This window comes from Pecten maximus, chromosome 12, assembly GCF_902652985.1.
Source record: "Pecten maximus chromosome 12, xPecMax1.1, whole genome shotgun sequence".
NCBI classification, from domain to species: domain Eukaryota; kingdom Metazoa; phylum Mollusca; class Bivalvia; order Pectinida; family Pectinidae; genus Pecten; species Pecten maximus.
In genome coordinates, this window is record NC_047026.1 from 10,615,636 (window position 1) to 10,636,366 (window position 20,731).

General features: G+C 38.4%; 1 protein-coding gene across 1 annotated transcript in view; it reads right to left on the bottom strand.

The window, feature by feature from the left end:
• Positions 1–7,339, bottom strand: part of LOC117339096 (glucose-repressible alcohol dehydrogenase transcriptional effector-like) — a gene marked incomplete in the record, with an annotated part of 10,489 nt that extends 3,150 nt beyond the window's left edge. The window contains 4 exon segments of the mRNA XM_033900475.1: positions 2–141; positions 5,590–5,728; positions 7,027–7,076; positions 7,078–7,339. Coding sequence (XP_033756366.1) covers positions 2–141; positions 5,590–5,728; positions 7,027–7,076; positions 7,078–7,314 — 566 coding nt within the window.
• Between the last annotated feature and the right edge of the window lie 13,392 nt (positions 7,340–20,731).

A 20,731-nucleotide genomic window follows, 5' to 3' on the forward strand; every position in this document is an offset into this window, starting at 1 on the left:
AGTATTTGCTATCACCACAACCTCCTTCGAAACCACTGACTGCAGCTTCGTCACCAACAGTACTTCAGGACGGTCAATATAGCGAGTTTTCAACATGGAATATATTTCTAGGTCACCACCAATATTCAAGCCCTCCACAATCTACAAAAAATTACCAATATCATTCTGTACTTTTTAACCATATGCATGTTGAATTCTTATATCAATGATATGAACAAGAGGCCCATTGGCCTTTACGGTAACTGAATTCTGATATTTTAATGCAAATAGCTGATTTTTTTGTCTTGGCACTCGCCATGGTTCAACGAACTTTATTGATTCTATGTAAGACTAATCTTTACTTGTCTTTTCTCTTCTTACCCTTGACCATTTGAAAACAGTAGAAACTTATACATAAATTCTGAGAAGGATTTATTACGAATTCTCAGAAAATATTTTCTATGGGAAATAGCGGACACTGTCCATGGACAAAGGGGACATTTTCTGCTGGCATACAATGTATATAGCAAACATTTCAACAGAACTCTAATGACAATGTCTGCAGATATGGACATTACCTCAGGACAAATGAGACCATCGATCCTGAACCAGTAATGTTGCATAAAGATAAATCAGCATCAAATTCTAGAAAAACACTACAATGAAAAGATGACAATGAAAAGACGACAATGAAACAATGAAAAGACAACAATGAAAAGACGACAATGAAAAGATGACAATGAAAAGAACAATCTGGTTAAATATATATGTGAAACAGAACCGGGTATAGGGATGGCATACAAAAAAGTACACATTTCCACCTCCACTGAATGTCAGTTGACAGCTTTGAAAAGATAAACAATGTATACATATGGAAAGTATAAGATCTTGTAAACTGCAAGGGGTGAGACTTGTTTGCATTGCAACTGATTTTGACCCAGAATTTGTCCAATAAAATGAGGTGGTACAAAATGATTGTTCTACCTTGTGTACAATTATATCCCCTAGCAGTCTCCCATAAACACAACAAGACCCTTTGGCTTAATGGATCACCAGTAAGTTTCTATTGTAATTTGGGGATGAATGTTTGAGATTTAGCATGTTTCTGCAGTCTATGATAGCAATGACCTGCTGGTAGGCTCACTTTTCTCTCAACCTCTCTATTTCTATCTTTATCTTCCTGTCTGTAGAGTTTGGGGGCTATAGGTCTTATTATGCAGTGTTTAGGATACAGTAACACAACCAGCAGTAAGGTCCATGTTTGTGTTCTCTATGTTTAGGATACAGTAACACAACCAGCAGTAAGGCCCATGTTTGTGTTCTCTATGTTTAGGATACAGTAACACAACCAGCAGTAAGGTCCATGTTTGTGTTCTCTATGTTTAGGATACAGTAATACAACCAGCAGTAAGGTCCATGTTTGTGTTCTCTATGTTTAGGATACAGTAACCCAACCAGCAGTAAGGTCCATGTTTGTGTTCTCTATGTTTAGGATACAGTAACACAACCAGCAGTAAGGCCCATGTTTGTGTTCTCTATGTTTAGGATACAGTAACACAACCAGCAGTAAGGTCCATGTTTGTGTTCTCTATGTTTAGGATACAGTAACACAACCAGCAGTAAGGTCCATGTTTGTGTTCTCTATGTTTAGGATACAGTAACACAACCAGCAGTAAGGCCAATGTTTGTGTTCTGTATGTTTAGGATACAGTAACACAACCAGCAGTAAGGTCCACGTTTGTGTTCTCTATGTTTAGGATACAGTAACACAACCAGCAGTAAGGCCCATGTTTGTGTTCTCTATGTTTAGGATACAGTAATACAACCAGCAGTAAGGTCCATGTTTGTGTTCTCTATGTTTAGGATACAGTAACACAACCAGCAGTAAGGCCCATGTTTGTGTTCTCTATGTTTAGGATACAGTAACACAATCAGCAGTAAGGCCCATGTTTGTGTTCTCTATGTTTAGGATACAGTAACACAACCAGCAGTATGGCCCATGTGTGTGTTCTCTATGTTTAGGATACAGTAACACAACCAGCAGTATGGCCCATGTTTGTGTTCTCTATGTTTAGGATACAGTAATACAACCAGCAGTAAAGTCCATGTTTGTGTTCTCTATGTTTAGGATACAGTAACACAACCAGCAGTAAGGTCCATGTTTGTGTTCTCTATGTTTAGGATACAGTAATACAACCAGCAGTAAGGTCCATGTTTGTGTTCTCTATGTTTAGGATACAGTAACACAATCAGCAGTAAGGTCCATGCTTGTGTTCTCTATGTTTAGGATACAGTAACACAACCAGCAGTATGGCCCATGTGTGTGTTCTCTATGTTTAGGATACAGTAACACAACCAGCAGTAAGGTCCATGTTTGTGTTCTCTATGTTTAGGATACAGTAATACAACCAGCAGTAAGGCCCATGTTTGCGTTCTCTATGTTTAGGATACAGTAACACAACCAGCAGTAAGGTCCATGTTTGTGTTCTCTATGTTTAGGATACAGTAATACAACCAGCAGTAAGGTCCATGTTTGTGTTTTCTATCTTTAGGATACAGTAACACAACCAGCTGTCAGGCCCATGTTTGTGTTCTCTATGTTTAGGATACAGTAACACAACCAGCTGTCAGGCCCATGTTTGTGTTCTCTATGTTTAGGATACAGTAACACAACCAGCAGTAAGGTCCATGTGTGTGTTCTCTATGTTTAGGATACAGTAACACAACCAGCAGTAAGGCCCATGTTTGTGTTCTCTTTGTTTAGGATACTGTAACACAACCAGCAGTAAGGTCCATGTTTGTGTTCTCTATGTTTAGGATACAGTAACACAACCAGCAGTAAGACCCATGTTTGTGTTCTCTATGTTAAGGATACAGTAACACAACCAGCAGTAAGGTCCATGTTTGTGTTCTCTATGTTTAGGATACAGTTACACAACCAGCAGTAAGGTCCATGTTTGTGTTCTCTATGTTTAGGATACAGTAACTCAACCAGCAGTAAGGTCCATGTTTGTGTTCTCTATGTTTAGGATACAGTAACACAACCAGCATTTAGGCCCATGTTTGTGTTCTCTATGTTTAGGATACAGTAACACAACCAGCAGTAAGGCCCATGTTTGTGTTCTGTATGTTTAGGATACAGTAACACAACCAGCAGTAAGGTCCATGTTTGTGTTCTCTATGTTTAGGATACAGTAACACAACCAGCAGTAAGGCCCATGTTTGTGTTCTGTATGTTTAGGATACAGTAACACAACCAGCTGTCAGGCCCATGTTTGTGTTCTCTATGTTTAGGATACAGTAACACAACCAGCAGTAAGGTCCATGTTTGTGTTCTCTATGTTTAGGATACAGTAACACAACCAGCAGTAAGGTCCATGTTTGTGTTCTCTATGTTTAGGATACAGTAATACAACCAGCTGTCAGGCCCATGTTTGTGTTCTCTATGTTTAGGATACAGTAACACAACCAGTAGTAAGGTCCATGTTTGTGTTCTCTATGTTTAGGATACAGTAACACAACCAGCAGTAAGGTCCATGTTTGTGTTCTCTATGTTTAGGATACAGTAATACAACCAGCTGTCAGGCCCATGTTTGTGTTCTCTATACAATGTATAAATCATGTTGAATATATATAAGCGGCATCTGTTGGTGCAATAAAAGTATCTACTCCGTACTGTATATCATTTTTTGAGTAAGTTTATTTTATTTCATTACTGGGACAGGTGAGACAGGGACAGAACATCTACACTACTGGGACAGGTGAGACAGGGACAGAACATCTACACTACTGGGACAGGTGAGACAGGGACAGAACATCTACATTACTGGGACAGGTGAGACAGGGACACCTACACTACTGGGACAGGTGAGACAGGGACAGAACATCTACACTACTGGGACAGGTGAGACAGGGACAGAACATCTACACTACTGGGACAGGTGAGACAGGGACAGAACATCTACATTACTGGGACAGGTGAGACAGGGACAGAACATCTACATTACTGGGACAGGTGAGACAGGGACAGAACATCTACATTACTGGGACAGGTGAGACAGGGACAGAACATCTACACTACTGGGACAGGTGAGACAGGGACAGAACATCTACATTACTGGGACAGGTGAGACAGGGACAGAACATCTACACTACTGGGACAGGTGAGACAGGGACAGAACATCTACATTACTGGGACAGGTGAGACAGGGACAGAACATCTACATTACTGGGACAGGTGAGACAGGAACAGAACATCTACATTACTGGGACGGGTGAGACAGGGACAGAACATCTACATTACTGGGACAGGTGAGACAGGGACAGAACATCTACATTACTGGGACAGGTGAGACAGGGACAGAACATCTACATTACTGGGACAGGTGAGACAGGGACAGAACATCTACACTACTGGGACAGGTGAGACAGGGACAGAACATCTACATTACTGGGACAGGTGAGACAGGGACAGAACATCTACATTACTGGGACAGGTGAGACAGGGACAGAACATCTACATTACTGGGACAGGTGAGACAGGGACAGAACATCTACATTACTGGGACAGGTGAGACAGGGACAGAACATCTACATTACTGGGACAGGTGAGACAGGGACAGAACATCTACATTACTGGGACAGGTGAGACAGGGACAGAACATCTACATTACTGGGACAGGTGAGACAGGGACAGAACATCTACATTACTGGGACAGGTGAGACAGGGACAGAACATCTACACTACTGGGACAGGTGAGACAGGGACAGAACATCTACACTACTGGGACAGGTGAGACAGGGACAGAACATCTACATTACTGGGACAGGTGAGACAGGAACAGAACATCTACATTACTGGGACGGGTGAGACAGGGACAGAACATCTACATTACTGGGACAGGTGAGACAGGGACAGAACATCTACATTACTGGGACAGGTGAGACAGGGACAGAACATCTACATTACTGGGACAGGTGAGACAGGGACAGAACATCTCCATTACTGGGACAGGTGAGACAGGGAACATCTACACTACTGGGACAGGTGAGACAGGGACACCTACATTACTGGGACAGGTGAGACAGGGACAGAACATCTACATTACTGGGACAGGTGAGACAAGGACAGAACATCTACATTACTGGGACAGGTGAGACAGGGACAGAACATCTACATTACTGGGACAGGTGAGACAGGGACAGAACATCTACATTACTGGGACAGGTGAGACAGGGACAGAACATCTACATTACTGGGACAGGTGAGACAGGGACAGAACATCTACACTACTGGGACAGGTGAGACAGGAATCTCTGCTAACCAGAAGAAGTTATTTAAAGGTTCCAACAACTTAATTCCCTGTGACCTTGAATATAGGTCAAGGTTATTTCTTTTCACAACCTGGGTGGGGCTTCATCCCTATTCATATGATGATAATAGCTCATACTCCCATCATATTTTGCTATTTGTGATCTTGTCATACAGTACTTACTTAATTGATACTGTGAAACACGATTTATATTTGCTACACAGTACATAAAATCTAAACAGAAAATTTGCCAACTAATGTACAGTGCAACACTCTGATTACAGTATATTATATTTACTTTGCCTGCTTCATCCCCTAGATAGAGCAACGTCTTTTCTTCTAAAGTAAATTTTGATTTCTTCCAAAGTGTGGCACACCCTTCATCATAGTAATCATTGTCCTCCTTCTTCCTGACAAACACACCTACATACCCCAGCCTGTGTAAACAAATAGGACTACACAGCTACAAACATGTACCAATGGTTATTGGTAAAAAGGTACATGTATATATATACATAGACAAATGAATTCAATGACAGCAATGCTCAATTAACAGCTGTTGCAGCCACTACAAAATGCTTACACTTAAATTACAGAAACTTTTAAAAATGTAAACTTAAATATAATTTATTTTACAACAATTGTGAAGCAAGTTACATCAACTTATATTAATCAATAATCACATTTGTTGGCCCGCATGGAAGCATTTTAAGAGGGGTCTTACTTTGGGAGGAAACTGGAATATGTGAGGAAATCCCACATACATATGGTCGGGCAGGTGACCCCATAATTTTCACACCCCATCGGAGAATTGAACCCAGGGCCGCCTACATGAAAGGCAATTAAGTGTGACCTCTGTGTAACCCGACCAACCAGAAACATATTACTGAAGGATACAAAATCAGAGATTAGGACATAAGGCCAAATTATGTGTATAAAAAAATTAAAAACACTAATAGCCCTGCATCGCTCACCTGGATTTTTTAGTGACTATCAGAAAAATTTTCCCTATAGGGCCCCATCCTTCCTGCCCCAACGGATCAGTCACCATAATTGCACATGTATGCAAAATCTATTCCCCTTCCATCATGCATAAAGGATACTTCTGATCAAATGGTCGAAATTCATTGAGTTATTCATGACTAGTAGAGATTTCAAATATTTTGCTTTATTAGATTTCAGATATTTTCCTTTATTTCCCTTATTGGAACCCGCCCCTCCGGCCCGAGTGTGTGGCCAATTTCACCTTTTATACAAAGTAGAAATTGATGGTGAGATGTTATGGTGTTAAGATCAACTAACTCTAACCAGAGGTTAGATCTATAAAGAGATACTTGTCTGTACAGCGATATGCATGACAGCTGCTGGTGGCAGAAAATGTCAGATATTGTGTTAATTTATAAGAATTAAAGAGCAACTTTTGAACTTGTGATTATATGCTCAGAAAGTGGTATGGGTTTATATATTAAATGTAGATTTTTCTCTAGGTTTTTACTATTTTTACCACATTCGAATACCTTACATACCTGGATCAAACATATTTCATTCATTCATTGCACAAAAAAGCTTAATACAATCAATTTTGTCATATATTGTCATAAAATCAAAAATTAATGATATTGGAGACAAGGAAGAGATTGGTTTGGTTAAGTATTGATTAACATCCTATCAACAACTAAGGTCATTTATAGAAACAAATTAACTTAAGGCCCTCCATATGTTTCTGACATTATACCTGTTCATATCTGCCTCCAGAGTTTCCTTCCAGTATGTCGGTCCAACCTCCTTGAAAGCAAATAATGTCATTGTCCAGATATTCGACCTCCTTCATTAGTACTGCATGACGATAAGACAGCTCGAGTGTTTTAGGGTCCGCCTTTGTATAGCTGTAATCCCAGCGTGGAACATGGCAGGTAGCAAGCAAGTTGTAGGTTAACAATGAGAACTCCTCACCACCATCAGTAACCGGGTTGTCTGCATTTTTGACAGTCTCTCGATATTGGAAACTTTTTGGAACAGACATCTTGAAACCTGAAACTACAGAGCGATCACTGATAATCTATTATATTGTGATGTAAAAGTTGGAATTTTTTTTGAAATTCTTATCATGATTTCTATTCTCAATTAATTTATCCATAACACTGGAGTCTCAGGGAGCCACTTACAATAATCGATCAATTCTAATCAGATATCTTTGACACAAAGCCAGTTAGAACCATCGCCAAGATGGCCGACTAATAAGAAGACGAGTGATAGCACACTAACAACCTTCAAGTCCTAAATCCAACTTGAGTATAGGGCCTAAACTGCATGGCCATATCAGCTACCAGAGTTCTATCTATATAATTTTTATCATACTGGTAGATGATTTTTGCTTTTAAATTCAGATTTAACATACTTGACCCCTGTGACATTGAAAGTAGGACAATGTCACTCATTTTAATCAACTTAGTTAGTTGACATATAGGTGTACCATGTGTACCTGTACAAGTGTCATGGTAACTAATTACACCTGGCTGTGTATTGTTTCATCACCAATGGAAGCTAGCCTGTATTAGGTGATCATGTCTATAAATAGATGCTGGTACAAAGTGGTATGTCTATAGTTACCTGCTAAACTGTACAACTACAAGTTGAATTTCTTGTGGTTACATTTTTCTTTTTCTCCGAAATATACATTTGATCAGAGACATATTTCTTTAAACTCTTCGACCCCGATGACACACAAGAGACCCTATACCACCCTCATGGGTATTTAGTTGAGCGCCATATGTAATAGGAGAGGAAAAATGCACGGCCAGACCAGGGTTCGTCAAACCGGGAACCTCCTACCAAAAAATGCACGGCCAGACCAGGGTTCATCAAACCGGGAACCTCCTAACACTAGCCGGATGCTGTCTTTGCACACCTGCAAAATGTCTGGTTTTTATTTTTTACACACTTTTTCCACATATTTTATGCATTTGCACAACCTAATGCATAATTTGTAGGCATGCATCCCAGTCCAGTTCTGCTACATATCAAATGTGACGACAGCACTTACTCTAAATAAAAATAAAACGCAAAGAGGGAGACCAGTGTGCTATCAGAGGCGTCATCCCCTGCCGCCAGTGCGACTCGAACTCATGATTATATGTTCTAGTGGAGATCATGAGCAGTCTGAATGTCACGCCTGACTGCACTCGCACACTGTGACAGCACATGTACATGTATGCACTCTTCTGTCAGTGCAACCAATATCCCATAGTGTTATGCAAGTTTGAACTAATAGATCGGCTAATAACCTAAAAATGAAGCGTTTATACAAGTTTTGTATTATACTTACGTCAAGTTACGACAATAAACCAGATCGATAGACGATTATAAGATCCGGTAGTCCGGTAGCTCGATCCGTCTACGACTCTTCAGTAGGCCTACTGGAAAATATAACAATCAATATCAGTGTCTGTGGCCTAGGCTACCTAGTATTTTATCGTTCTGTGGTACCGTCGGGTGACATTCAGAGGAAATCGGAGATATGTGTCTAAACGCCTTAGCGGATCACGGACTCGAATTATGCATGCTAATGTTTCCGTCGACACCGGTACTCTAGTAACTGAAGTAGCTTGGGGGAAAAACTCAGAAAGGCAAGACGAATTACCGCTCAATCACCACAATACTATTCCTGACTATCCAATGTACCCCTATACTGTATACAACATGTAGTCTAAATGTATACAGTACAGCTATCTGCATTTTGAAGTGTGGGAAGGGGAATAACTCCACTATGGTCAGTAGAAGTACACATTGGTTAAGGTGGAGCATGGCACTTCTTGTCCTCCCCATCAGATATTCTGTCCCCATTAAAGCATATATAAATTTTGATACTGATGTATCTGAAAAATATTCAATATCATCAAATATGATAATAGTCCGGGGCCTTAGGTCGTGAAAAATGCTCCCGTGTGCATTTCGTGAAGAAATATCAAGGCATATACCATTTTGTTAAGGACACTTGTTAGCGTCAGAAAAACAATGCCTTGTCTCTTGAAGCCGCGACCAGTGGTCAGTATGACGTCACAAAGATGGCCGATGACGCTTATACCAGTTACACAAAAGACCAAAAATAAACCACACTATGTTGTTATTTTTACCATTTAAAAAGTTTAAACTTGTTGAATATCATAAGCACGTATATGATCAATTTTGCAGAATTTAATGTGTTAAAATATATCCCGACAATGATATAATATCTGGAATATTAGTGTCAGGTTCATAGCTGAAATTAGGGTTAGGGTACATATCTAGTTTCGCTATATCCAAAAACTTACCATCTTTATGATGTCATTAAGGTGTTAGATACACAATTGATATTAACCAAACACCATCAAATCAAATATATCAGTATTTCGTATACAATCGATTTTTAAATGATTTTTTTTTAGATCGGTCTTTTCGAGATTTTTTTGTTTCCGGATCCGACGGTCGGTTCCTTTTAGTTATTTTCGTGTAATCCTAGACTTCCGGTCAAGTTATTGGCGGCCTTTATTGAAAGAAATATGTTGGTTTTAAGACCAATATGAGCATTTCAGGTAATTTATACTAGATCTAAATGTAACTGCAATATAAAAATGCAATGAAACAGCCATAAGCTCGAAACAAGCTATGTATTATTGCCGGAATGCCTACTGCCGGTGTTGGTAAGGGCAGAGTCGGACAACAGGGGTACGTCTCTAACGTTATAGGCCTAACGATCGTCTGGCTATCACATTGGATACACTTTAACTATAAAACTATAATTAATATCAGATGAATTGAGTTGTCGGTTTATCAAATGACTTGTTATTGGCCATAAATCAAAGTGTATACAATACCATAATAAGAGTTAGTCCTACTAGACTTACGACGTGCCCCTGTGTGTGGACCATTTTAGACAAACATTGTTTATTTGAGCATTTATTTCGAACAATAACTCTGTAAAAATGGAATAGTTAATTAATAGAATAAATACATGTATATATTTGCTATTTTTACTATCAAAATAATTAATAAACAAAAATAAGAGCTATTTTTACCGTTATTTTCTGTAACAAGCACATAGGGAAAACAATGATAGGTTGTTATAGATTCATTTAATGAAGAAAACAATGGAATACGATTGATATTTTTTATATCAGATACAAAGGTTATTTCTAAATTTGTTTTTTCATAATAGTAACTATGAATAAATGATAAGAATGTGCAAATAAGCTGATAGTGTTACATCTAGTCCCATGAAAATGTGAGTTGTGACAAAGACATAATTTATGAAATTTTATACGAACATAAAGAACACCGGATCTACGATGTTTCCTCACAAAGAGTCGTCCATCTTTATTGATATAACTACAAAATGTATAATGAAACAGCCTACAAATTACTTTAATATTTCTCGAGATATAGATATTCGGAATACGCAACCAAAACTAATAAGAAATGAAAAAAAAAAAGTTTTTATTTACAAGTTAAGATGCGAATGTGTTGGAGCAGATTATCGGGTGTTTTTACAGAAAATCAGAAAATCTTCACTTCCTCAAACAATACTGAATCAAATGAATGATTGGTATTTATTTTATCGAATCGGGTCGTTTTCATGAGAACCGGACATAAGCATACGGACATCTTAGATCATATAACAAATTTATTTGATAAAATTTAATTGGTATAATGTTATTAACTACATTTGCATCCTAAGTTATCGTACATAATACATACCCACACTGTAAGTATGCCCCTGCAACGAAGTTAGGGGGGTATACTGGAATCCGTCCGTCCGTCTGTCTGTAGACACATTTTGTCCGGACAACTCCTCCTGATGGGCCGATTCCAATGAAACTTCACACATATATTAATGATCATGTGTAGATGTGCATACCACTTTCTTTTTCTCAAAATTATGGTTGCTATGGCAACTGGTCACTATAAACAGGTTTTCCGATAAGAACCATAACTTTAAGTTTGTCCTGACAACTCCTAAACCAAAGGGCTGATTTCAATGAAACTTTACACAAATATAGAGAACCATGTGTAGATGTGCATCTCACTTTCTTATTCTCAAAATTATGGTTGCTATGGCAACTGGTCACTATATTGCTGGGTTATCTTAGTTAGCCTCTAATTAACAGTTCCAATTCACCATTGACTCGTGCAGATTGCGGGGGTATTAGTCAGCCATCCTGGCGACAGTTCTAATTATCATCGGACTAATAAAGCGTATTATATCCGATAGTAAAATTTGGTTGTCAATTTAAAGCAGTGTGTTTGTTATGTTATAGGAAATGGTTCTGAATCGGTTTCACTCAAAAGAAAGAGCACTAATGCGGAACACACATCTAAGTCATCTTACAAGCGACAGCAAATCATAACAAACTTTGAAAAATGCATTGTATGTCAAACTATAACCGAAGAAAAACTAACGATCAATCCAAAAAGCAGAGAAAAATTACTTACTGCAATTGAAGACAGAAGTATATATGGCGATGGAAAATACTCAGAACTATACCATAGGATAGTGCGAGATAATGTCAAAACACAGGATCAGGTCACCTGGCACAGGTGTTGTTATAATATAACAGTAAATACAAAAAATATACATGCATTAAAACAAGCATACGAAAAAAACTCATTCAGAGAATCTTCAGAAAGCAACGAGCTAAACAAGAGTTTCACGCGATCATTGAAAACACCGTACAATAAAACAACGTGCTTTTTTTGCTGTAAACCATCCACCAGAAAGTATCCATTACACAGTGTATCAACTGAAAATGCTGGGCGGAATCTAAGACATGCTATCGAAAATGGGAAAAATTATGAGCTGAAAGTAAGACTCTGTGAAGCTATTGACCCTTCCGACGCGTTATCAATTGACGTTGTTTATCATAAAAAATGTTGGTGCGAACATGTAACAAACTTAAACAGAAAGGAAGAGAACATCAAGAAAACGGAAGAAGAAGTAAGCAGTAGTGCGATAGCAGAAGCTGACTTTCTAAAACAAACTAAACATTCGTTGGATACTGGGAACGTGCTGTTATTGTCAGATTTAGTGAAGAGTTATGTCGACATACAGAACACTTACAATGTTCAACAACTAATTACAGACCGAAGAACAATACAATCACTATTGACTCAGAAATTATGTGACGCCGATTTTATTCCATCGTTGAAGTCCAATGAATCTGAAAGACTTGTGTCCAAAACAACCACATGTTTAGCCGTGTCTAATGCACAGGACGACAGTGGGTATTTACTGGTACACTCGAGGGGAGTACCACGTCGGAAACATTCCAGATGAGCTATTAAAGTTCTTCAGATGTGTGATCACCGGCACCACCGATAATGTTCAATCACCATCAAGACAGGCCTACGTAGAACAGAAAGCACTTTCTCTTTCACAAAATATAATGTATGCTTGTTTATCAAGCAAGCAAGTTAACACTAAAACTGAATCGCTAAATGCGACAGTGAGAAAATCACGGGAATTTCCACAACCTTTGGGATTAGGAATTGCGATCCATCAAGCTTTTCGCAGCAAAAAGCTCATCGACATGCTACACGGATTTGCCCTTTCTGTTGACTACAAGCGTGTGCTCAGAATTGAAAACCAAATAGCGAATACTGTTATCAAACGTATGATCGAGAACAATGGGATATATATGCCTCATGATTTCATACACGGACGCCATGTCTTCTTTGCTATAGACAATTGCGACTTTGCCGACGACACCGCGGACGGAAAGCGCACCCTACATGGTACCGCGATGGCAATATACCAGCAGGTAAAGCCAACAGACGAACATCGGCCTCTTCAGGTAGATGAATCTGACGACGGGAAAGCTATGTTGCCACTTCCGGGATTTCTTACAGAACTACTCCCGTGCAACATTTCGAAATCTTTCAAGCCAAGAACGAAATTGCTAGGATTTCAACCACAGGCATGTCCTGATGAGCTTACACAGAACGACGATATGGCTTGGCTGCTAGCTGGTGCCGCTTTACGACGGTCTGTATCGGATGCTTTATCAGAAAGTGGTCAACTTGAAGAGCAACTGACTAACCAAAAACCAATTGCCACTCTTCCTACATGGGCTGCATACAACAGTCTCCTTACGAAGGCTCTACCAGTTACACGCGTAGCAACTCCTCCTTTACTCGCGGCCCCCGCTCATGAATGGCAAACACTGTTGACCGTTCTAAAACAGGCACAAGGTATCAACACAGCTGTAGTTGGTGAACAACGAAAGACAGTTATCACACTGGACATGGGACTCTACCAGCCGGCAATGAAGCTGCTTCTTACCCATGATGACTGCCGTAACCAATTCGTTCTAAGACCAGGAGAATTACACACGGTGATGGCTATGTGTCGTACAATAGGAACCTATATCGAAAATAGTGGCATCGACGCTGCGTGGGTAGAGAGTGGCATGTACGGACCTATCACATGTAAGCATGTGTTAGACGCAAAACATATCCGTAGGTCACTAGATGCACATACAACCACCCTTTTGGTTCTGTTTGACCTATATTTTTCACAATTTCTGGACAGAAATGGACCCGAGCTCGATTTGCTTAGCATGTCTCTCAACCTTCAGAAGCTGTCATTAAACCGTGAGCATTACGAGGAGGTTCAGATAGCCCATGATGCATTCATACGTGCAATGGAACAAGAGAGAATCGATGGAAAATTTCACGACTTTGATGGAGAAATGTGCGCAGAAAGACCGATGTTCAAGGTGATAAAACACTACATGAAAATGGTGTTACTATTGCTTCAGTTTATTCGCGCATTTCATACAGGCGATTGGCAGCGTCATCTTTCATCACTAGACACATTCACAAAGTACTTCTTCGCGATGGACAAACTTGTTTACGCCAGACACGTTCCCTTGTATCTTGCAGAAATGAAAGAACTAAAGGAACAAGATGATAATCTATGGAAGGAATTTGAAAGTGGCAACTGGGTTGTGAATAAGAATCAAGTGCCGTTTTGTGCAATCGGGCCGGACCATGCTCTAGAGCATATCAACAAAATAATGAAGGTATCGGGTGGTCTCATCGGAATAACCCTCAATGAAAATGCTCGCTCTCGCTTCTTCCTTGTTTCGCCAGACCTGTCTGCTTTAGCAAAGGAAACATCTGAAATGTCAGGAACGAAAGCAGATAAATCTACATCTCATCACGACCTGAACTTACCCCGAATGCACAGACAGGAAAGGGATGTGCAGGCTCTGAAGGCGACCATTCAATCATACAGTGATCCATTCAAAACGGAAGAGAAGGCAGCGGTAAACATCATGACAAGGGCTGTCATGCCAATCGATGTTACAAACGATCTCGCAAATGTCAACGAAATTGGCCAAAAAGCTTATGTGGGATTTGTGGAAGAGAGGCTTAAAACAGAGAATGGAATCAGTGTATGGGGTCCCATTAAAAAGCTTAAGTTATTGACATGGAAGCACAGCGCAAAAAAAGCCTCGATCTTAAGCGGCGATAGAGTAGTTGAACTACGGGAGGACAGAAACTTATTTGCAAGGATGCTCATTGTTGCTCGTTCTCGACCCGAAATACCACTGCAAGAAACACTAGGCACATACGAACTGTCAGTTGTACCGCGGTCACTGTTTTCAATGGATGGCTCAATGCTACACATCTCCTGCAAAAGCCAGTTAATGAAGTTGCTAGAAGGTCTTATCAAAACTGGCGAGCACATCAAAGAATCGGCACACAGGGGGATTGCTGTCGTTGATGGTATGGTAGAAGTTCAAAGCCTGTTCAAGCCTCCATCCGTGAAATCCTGCGAGGACCTTGCCGACAACTTTCTTAATTCATTGTCAAGAAAGTACTTCTATGCATTTGACGAAACGCATGTTGTCTTTGATCGGTATGATATCGATTCATCTCTCAAGCAAGCCACTCGAACAAAACGACTTGGAAAAGGAACCGAGATATCAATCATATAGCAGACAATACCCAGATAGGAATCATAACGATGAAACAGCTTTTATCGGCAAATGACACCAAAGATGAATTAACAGCATACCTGTCGACCAAGCTTATAGAGTTTGGTAAGCAGATGAATTTGCGGATAGTGGTTGCATGGCGTGATAAGTGTTCGAGTTCATTTGGAGATTTTACCCATCTGGCAAGTTCGCAAGAAGAGGCAGACACGAAACTGATATTACATTCGGTTGATGCCCAGCACCGTATAAACGATGTCCGCACTTGCATATTTTCACAGGATACAGATGTGCTTGTTCTTGCAGTTCATAGAACTCCCGAACTTTCGAACTACACCTACTTCTGTACTGGAGTGAAGGAACACCGGCGTGATATATCTGTGAACGAAATACATAAAAGCCTTGGAGAACCTAAGGCGTCGGCTTTACCGGCTCTTCATGCTATCTCTGGTGCGGACAACACTGGCGCTTTTGTTGGGAAAGGGAAGTTGTCATTCTGGAAAGCATATCAGCGGGCAGATCAAAATACACTGAAAGTGCTTGGAGACATGGGCACATGTTCAACTCTATCTGAGGAACAACTTCTATTACTAGAAGCATTTGTGTGTAAAGTGTATTGTCCAAGTACCAAGATGACTTCAGTGTCAAGCATCCGATGGCACTTGTTTCGAACAAAGCAAAGCGAATCGAAAAAACTCCCACCAACACGCGCAGCATTGACTGAGGCATTTAAAAGAGCCCATTACCAGGTCGTCGTATGGTGCTCCAACAACCAAGCCAACGCAACACTGCCAGACCCTGCACGGTATGGTTGGAGTCTTGTCGACGGACGTTACAAGCCAGTCAAGACGACTTTGCTGCCAGCACCCATTGCTTTAATTGAGCTTGTGAAGTGTTCGTGTTTGCGAACAAGGTGCTGCTCTAACCGGTGCAAGTGTAAGGAAAACAACCTGGTATGCACGGAACTATGTGAGTGTGGAGCCGAGGAGCAAGATTGCGCCAACTTCATTCCAGATAATTATATCATCGATGACTACGTTGATGACCCTCTTGTATAGAGTCTGTGAAATATCACACGGTCCGCTAGCTCATGTTAGTTTATGATTTTATGGAGACAATTACCGCTATAGTTTACCCACTGGACAACTCTTAGATCATATAGGATAAAATGTTAACATCCCTGCTGATGGACAAAAAATATGTATTTTTGTTCAATATTCAAAATTGGATTATTTTGGGAGTAGGGCAAATCTTTTTCAATATTTATGAAGTTAAGATGATATTTACTCGCAATTTATGTATTAAATGTCCTTCTTTATAATTGCTGTATATAAAAATAACAAAATGTAGGCAAGAAATATATAATTATTTTTGTCTTAAGGTTTTTTCACATAAACGAAACCAATTCAGCAAAAAAATATGACATATTTTCCCTTTTTTAAGTGATTTCATCATGTTAATCTCATGTTTCCCTAAAGCATATATTGTATAATAAAAGATAAAATTATAAAAAAAAATCTTCTGAATCGATCGATTTATACGAGTTAACGAAAAATTATGTATGAAACTTAACCACCAAATGTTGATGACGTCATAAAAAAAACCCAGTCGCGGGTTTAGGAGGCAAGGCATACTTTTTCTTCAATGCCATCACATATATATTAGATTGCACATAGTCTCTTTCTTTCTTCAAAAAATGCACACGGATGTCCCTAAGGCCCCGGACTATAACGTTGCCATCCAGACCAAACGTTTGTCGGCTAGTCAACTTTGCAATATTTTTTCTCAAATTTCCATGCAAACGTTTTTTGCCAATAACATCAACAAATGGCGTGAATATAAGTAGCCTATTATATGTTGTACTCTTTTAGCATTCCGTTAATTCGCGTTGTTATATTTGATTATGCCAGAGACTTGTATATCAGGTATATACGTCTCTGATTATACTGAATATTTTTTGTGTTACAGCAGTATCAAAATTTATGCTGGTGTACTATGGGAAGAGTTGTACTGTATCCGGAACGAAAATATCATTTAGATTTATTTCATTTTTTCCAAAAGAAATAAATCGAAAACGGTGCCAAAATGTGTCCATCCAGTACGGAGATTACGACCCCAAAAGGCGCGATTATTGTGAACGTTATTGCCACGTCCGCTGAATGAGAGTCCAGTGAAATCTCATTATATCCAATTCAATTCAACTTTATTAACAATTTTGCGATTAAAATGTGATTCGTTGGTTGAATATTTATATAGCCTTATAAATCATCTCGACATGCCGTAATGAAAATATCGCCCCTTATTCCACAGAGGACGTATGTTTTTTGAGCACACATTAACATCAAGCATGCAAAATATTTCAATTTTTTGTAAAAGACTGATCGTTTGAAACAGGACAACTTAAGCACCCTGACATCGTCAAATCACGGGCTTAAATTATCCATACGTATACCATTATCTCTTAACTCACAAGACTCGCTATCCTGTGTCCCTCCTACCATCCCCTCCTACAATACATATCATTAAACCAAAATGCTTATATTTCTAATTATTAAATAAATAGGAATGTGTATCTAAATAAATATACATGAATTAAAAAGCCTTATGGTTATAATAAGAGATATTTCTTTTTGTTGGAAAAAAATGCATACATCGGTGTCGAGATCTTTTAATTTTCTATTAAATAGAGACATCTGTATTGTACTTAAATTGAAGATAACTCTATTTGAATTGAGGATATCTGTATTCACATATATATAGCTTAGAAACACAAATGACGAAGGAAGACAACTTTTTGACTCGTGCCCTGACCGGGCCTCGAACTCACGATCTACGGCACCCAATCGCCTAGCCAGAAATACCCGCAGCTTATAAAAATAGAACGTTTCGATGGCGCAGTGATGGTCGGCCCGATACCCTGACATGATCATTGTGGAAGTCGTCTATAAGATGATATGACTACCTAGATCGCATTGTATTTACATACATAGATACGAATTGTACATATATATTATATATATTTATCTCGGTACAACTACGACAGGAAATCCAAATCTATATCTTCGGATCACCAACACATAGTGTATATGATACATTGTGCTAATAAATAGATATATAGCTTAATGTATTCAAAATACAAATATCTGTAATTATCAAATAATGATCATCTTTCATCTAAATAAATTTACAAATTACATATTTGATACGAATTGTAAAAATGAGAAGTTATACAGACTTGCAAGGTTTAATAACATATGAAGAAACAGGGTCTCCACCTACAGAAACTTCTGTTGTTGTTTTTTTTAAATCTTTTTATCAATCCAACCATATAATAACACATTTACAAATTAATAAACAAGAATACATGCATATAGTTTACAGACATAAAAAAAAGAAAGTAAAAAGCTTGCTAAAACAGGAAATAGACCCACATCTGATTCACTCGTGTTACACATAATATTTTTAGTATATTTTCCCTTCGCTGGACTAAGGAGGACAAAAGAGGATAAATTATGAGAAAGGATGACAAATGATGAAGGACAAATGAGAACAAAACGAGGACAAATGATGACAAATAATGACACGAGAAAAAATGACAAAAGGAGAATGTTTTTACCTATTCTTTGAACTGGACTTGGCTGACAGCTGACCTCCATATAGCTGGTGGTCAATAGTCAGAATTAGACCTTTACCAACCCTGTTTTATTGGTCTGACGTAGATAGATTCATCGACACCAGGCAGACATTATTACCTTATATGGTAAATTGACTACTGACCAACTACAGAACCAAGTAAAAATGTATAGGGGCGTCGGTCTCGCGCCTCAGGGATTTAACTGACCATCTATGGTTCAATAGTAGGTCAGCAGCAAACCATTTAATGACTTTTTTCGGACCGCTGACCTTTTTATGCCCTCTTTTGAAACACCTGGGACGTATTTCGTCCTGTTTTCCAGCTTTCAGGTAGATATGAATCTAATTTTTTTCAAGTCCTCATACTCTTAACGAATCTGCATATTATTTTTTACAGTTCATCGCCTTCTCTATGTGAATCTTATTCCTTTTTTCGTCAATGCAACATATTGGTCAACCAAAATATATTCTAGGTCCAGACATTTGAAAAATATGATTTTTTCTCAAAAAATATTTTAGTTTAACTCCAGAGGGACACTATTGCCAATTATCAGCACCCTAGTACTATTATAAAGTGATGTATTTTAACTTTTAACTCTTGGCACCAAAAACTTAACGCAAAAATGTTTTTAATCAAATTTTCAAAAAACTGGTTTTTTTTCCAAAAAATCTTTTAGTTTAACTCCGGCAGGGAATAGTTTAACTCCCACAGGGACCATATTACCATAAATTACTATGCCTTTCAACACTTGCACCAAAAACTTAATATTTGAAAACCCAAATGTCACAGAAGTACTCATTTTCGTTGTTTTTCTCATTATCATTATTCTTTTTCTTATTTCCACAGATCTTGATAACACTTTCAATCAAAAACGAAAGCAGATAAAAAAAACACTGTTAATTTCACTAACATTTTGGTGATCATGATTTTAAAGGTCAAGGTGAGATCTAAAAATAGATTTTTAAAAGCGTTTTTGAACGACCATAACTTCATCAACGTTCTATTTGATGCACGCTCGGAGTAAAGAAATGTGAAAACGTGTATCCTTTTTTTATTATATATCTGATGAACAAAACGGCTATATTTTTCAATATGTTCAAAATTTTATTAAATCAAGTAATCGATTTTAGGTGTACATGAAAGTAGAACATGTAAAATGAAACTAAATCTTTCAGTTTTTGGAAAATACTTGTCTTTTAAAGTTCTTGGATTAATAGAATTTACCGACAGACCATGAGAGGCAATTTTCTAAGTTCAATTTGATGTTATTTCTACATAACAGAACAAAGTCATCCATCAAAAGATCACGTGAATGGTGCTGTTATAATTACCAGCAGTTCCAGTTAGTGCTAAAACTTTTGTTAGGAATGAAATTTGAAAGATATATATATTAAATTACATTTCACAATGTTTTCACCCATTTATATGTGTTGTTGTTATTGACTTTTGTTATGATAAAAAAGGTGGACAAATATCAGGATTATGTATCTCATAACACAAATTGATCAATCAATCATTGGAAACATATTGTTATATTCATGATCAGTTGAAACAACAAACATAAGCTTAATTATTGCCTGAAATACAGGTATATTACAACGTATATGTGAAACCAAAAATTCTAATGGAACTGCTAACATGTGGACAATTTCTGAAAATATAGGAGATGCATGGCAATTATTTCTTTGAATTAATTTATTATGTTAATGGAAAGTTTTATATCTAGGATTATTATGCAGACTTCAGTGGCAGGGACTGGCCCAACCCTGGGAATAAACATTAGTGTAGTCTACTAAGAATGTTTGTTTATTTTTGATACATATGGATGTTAT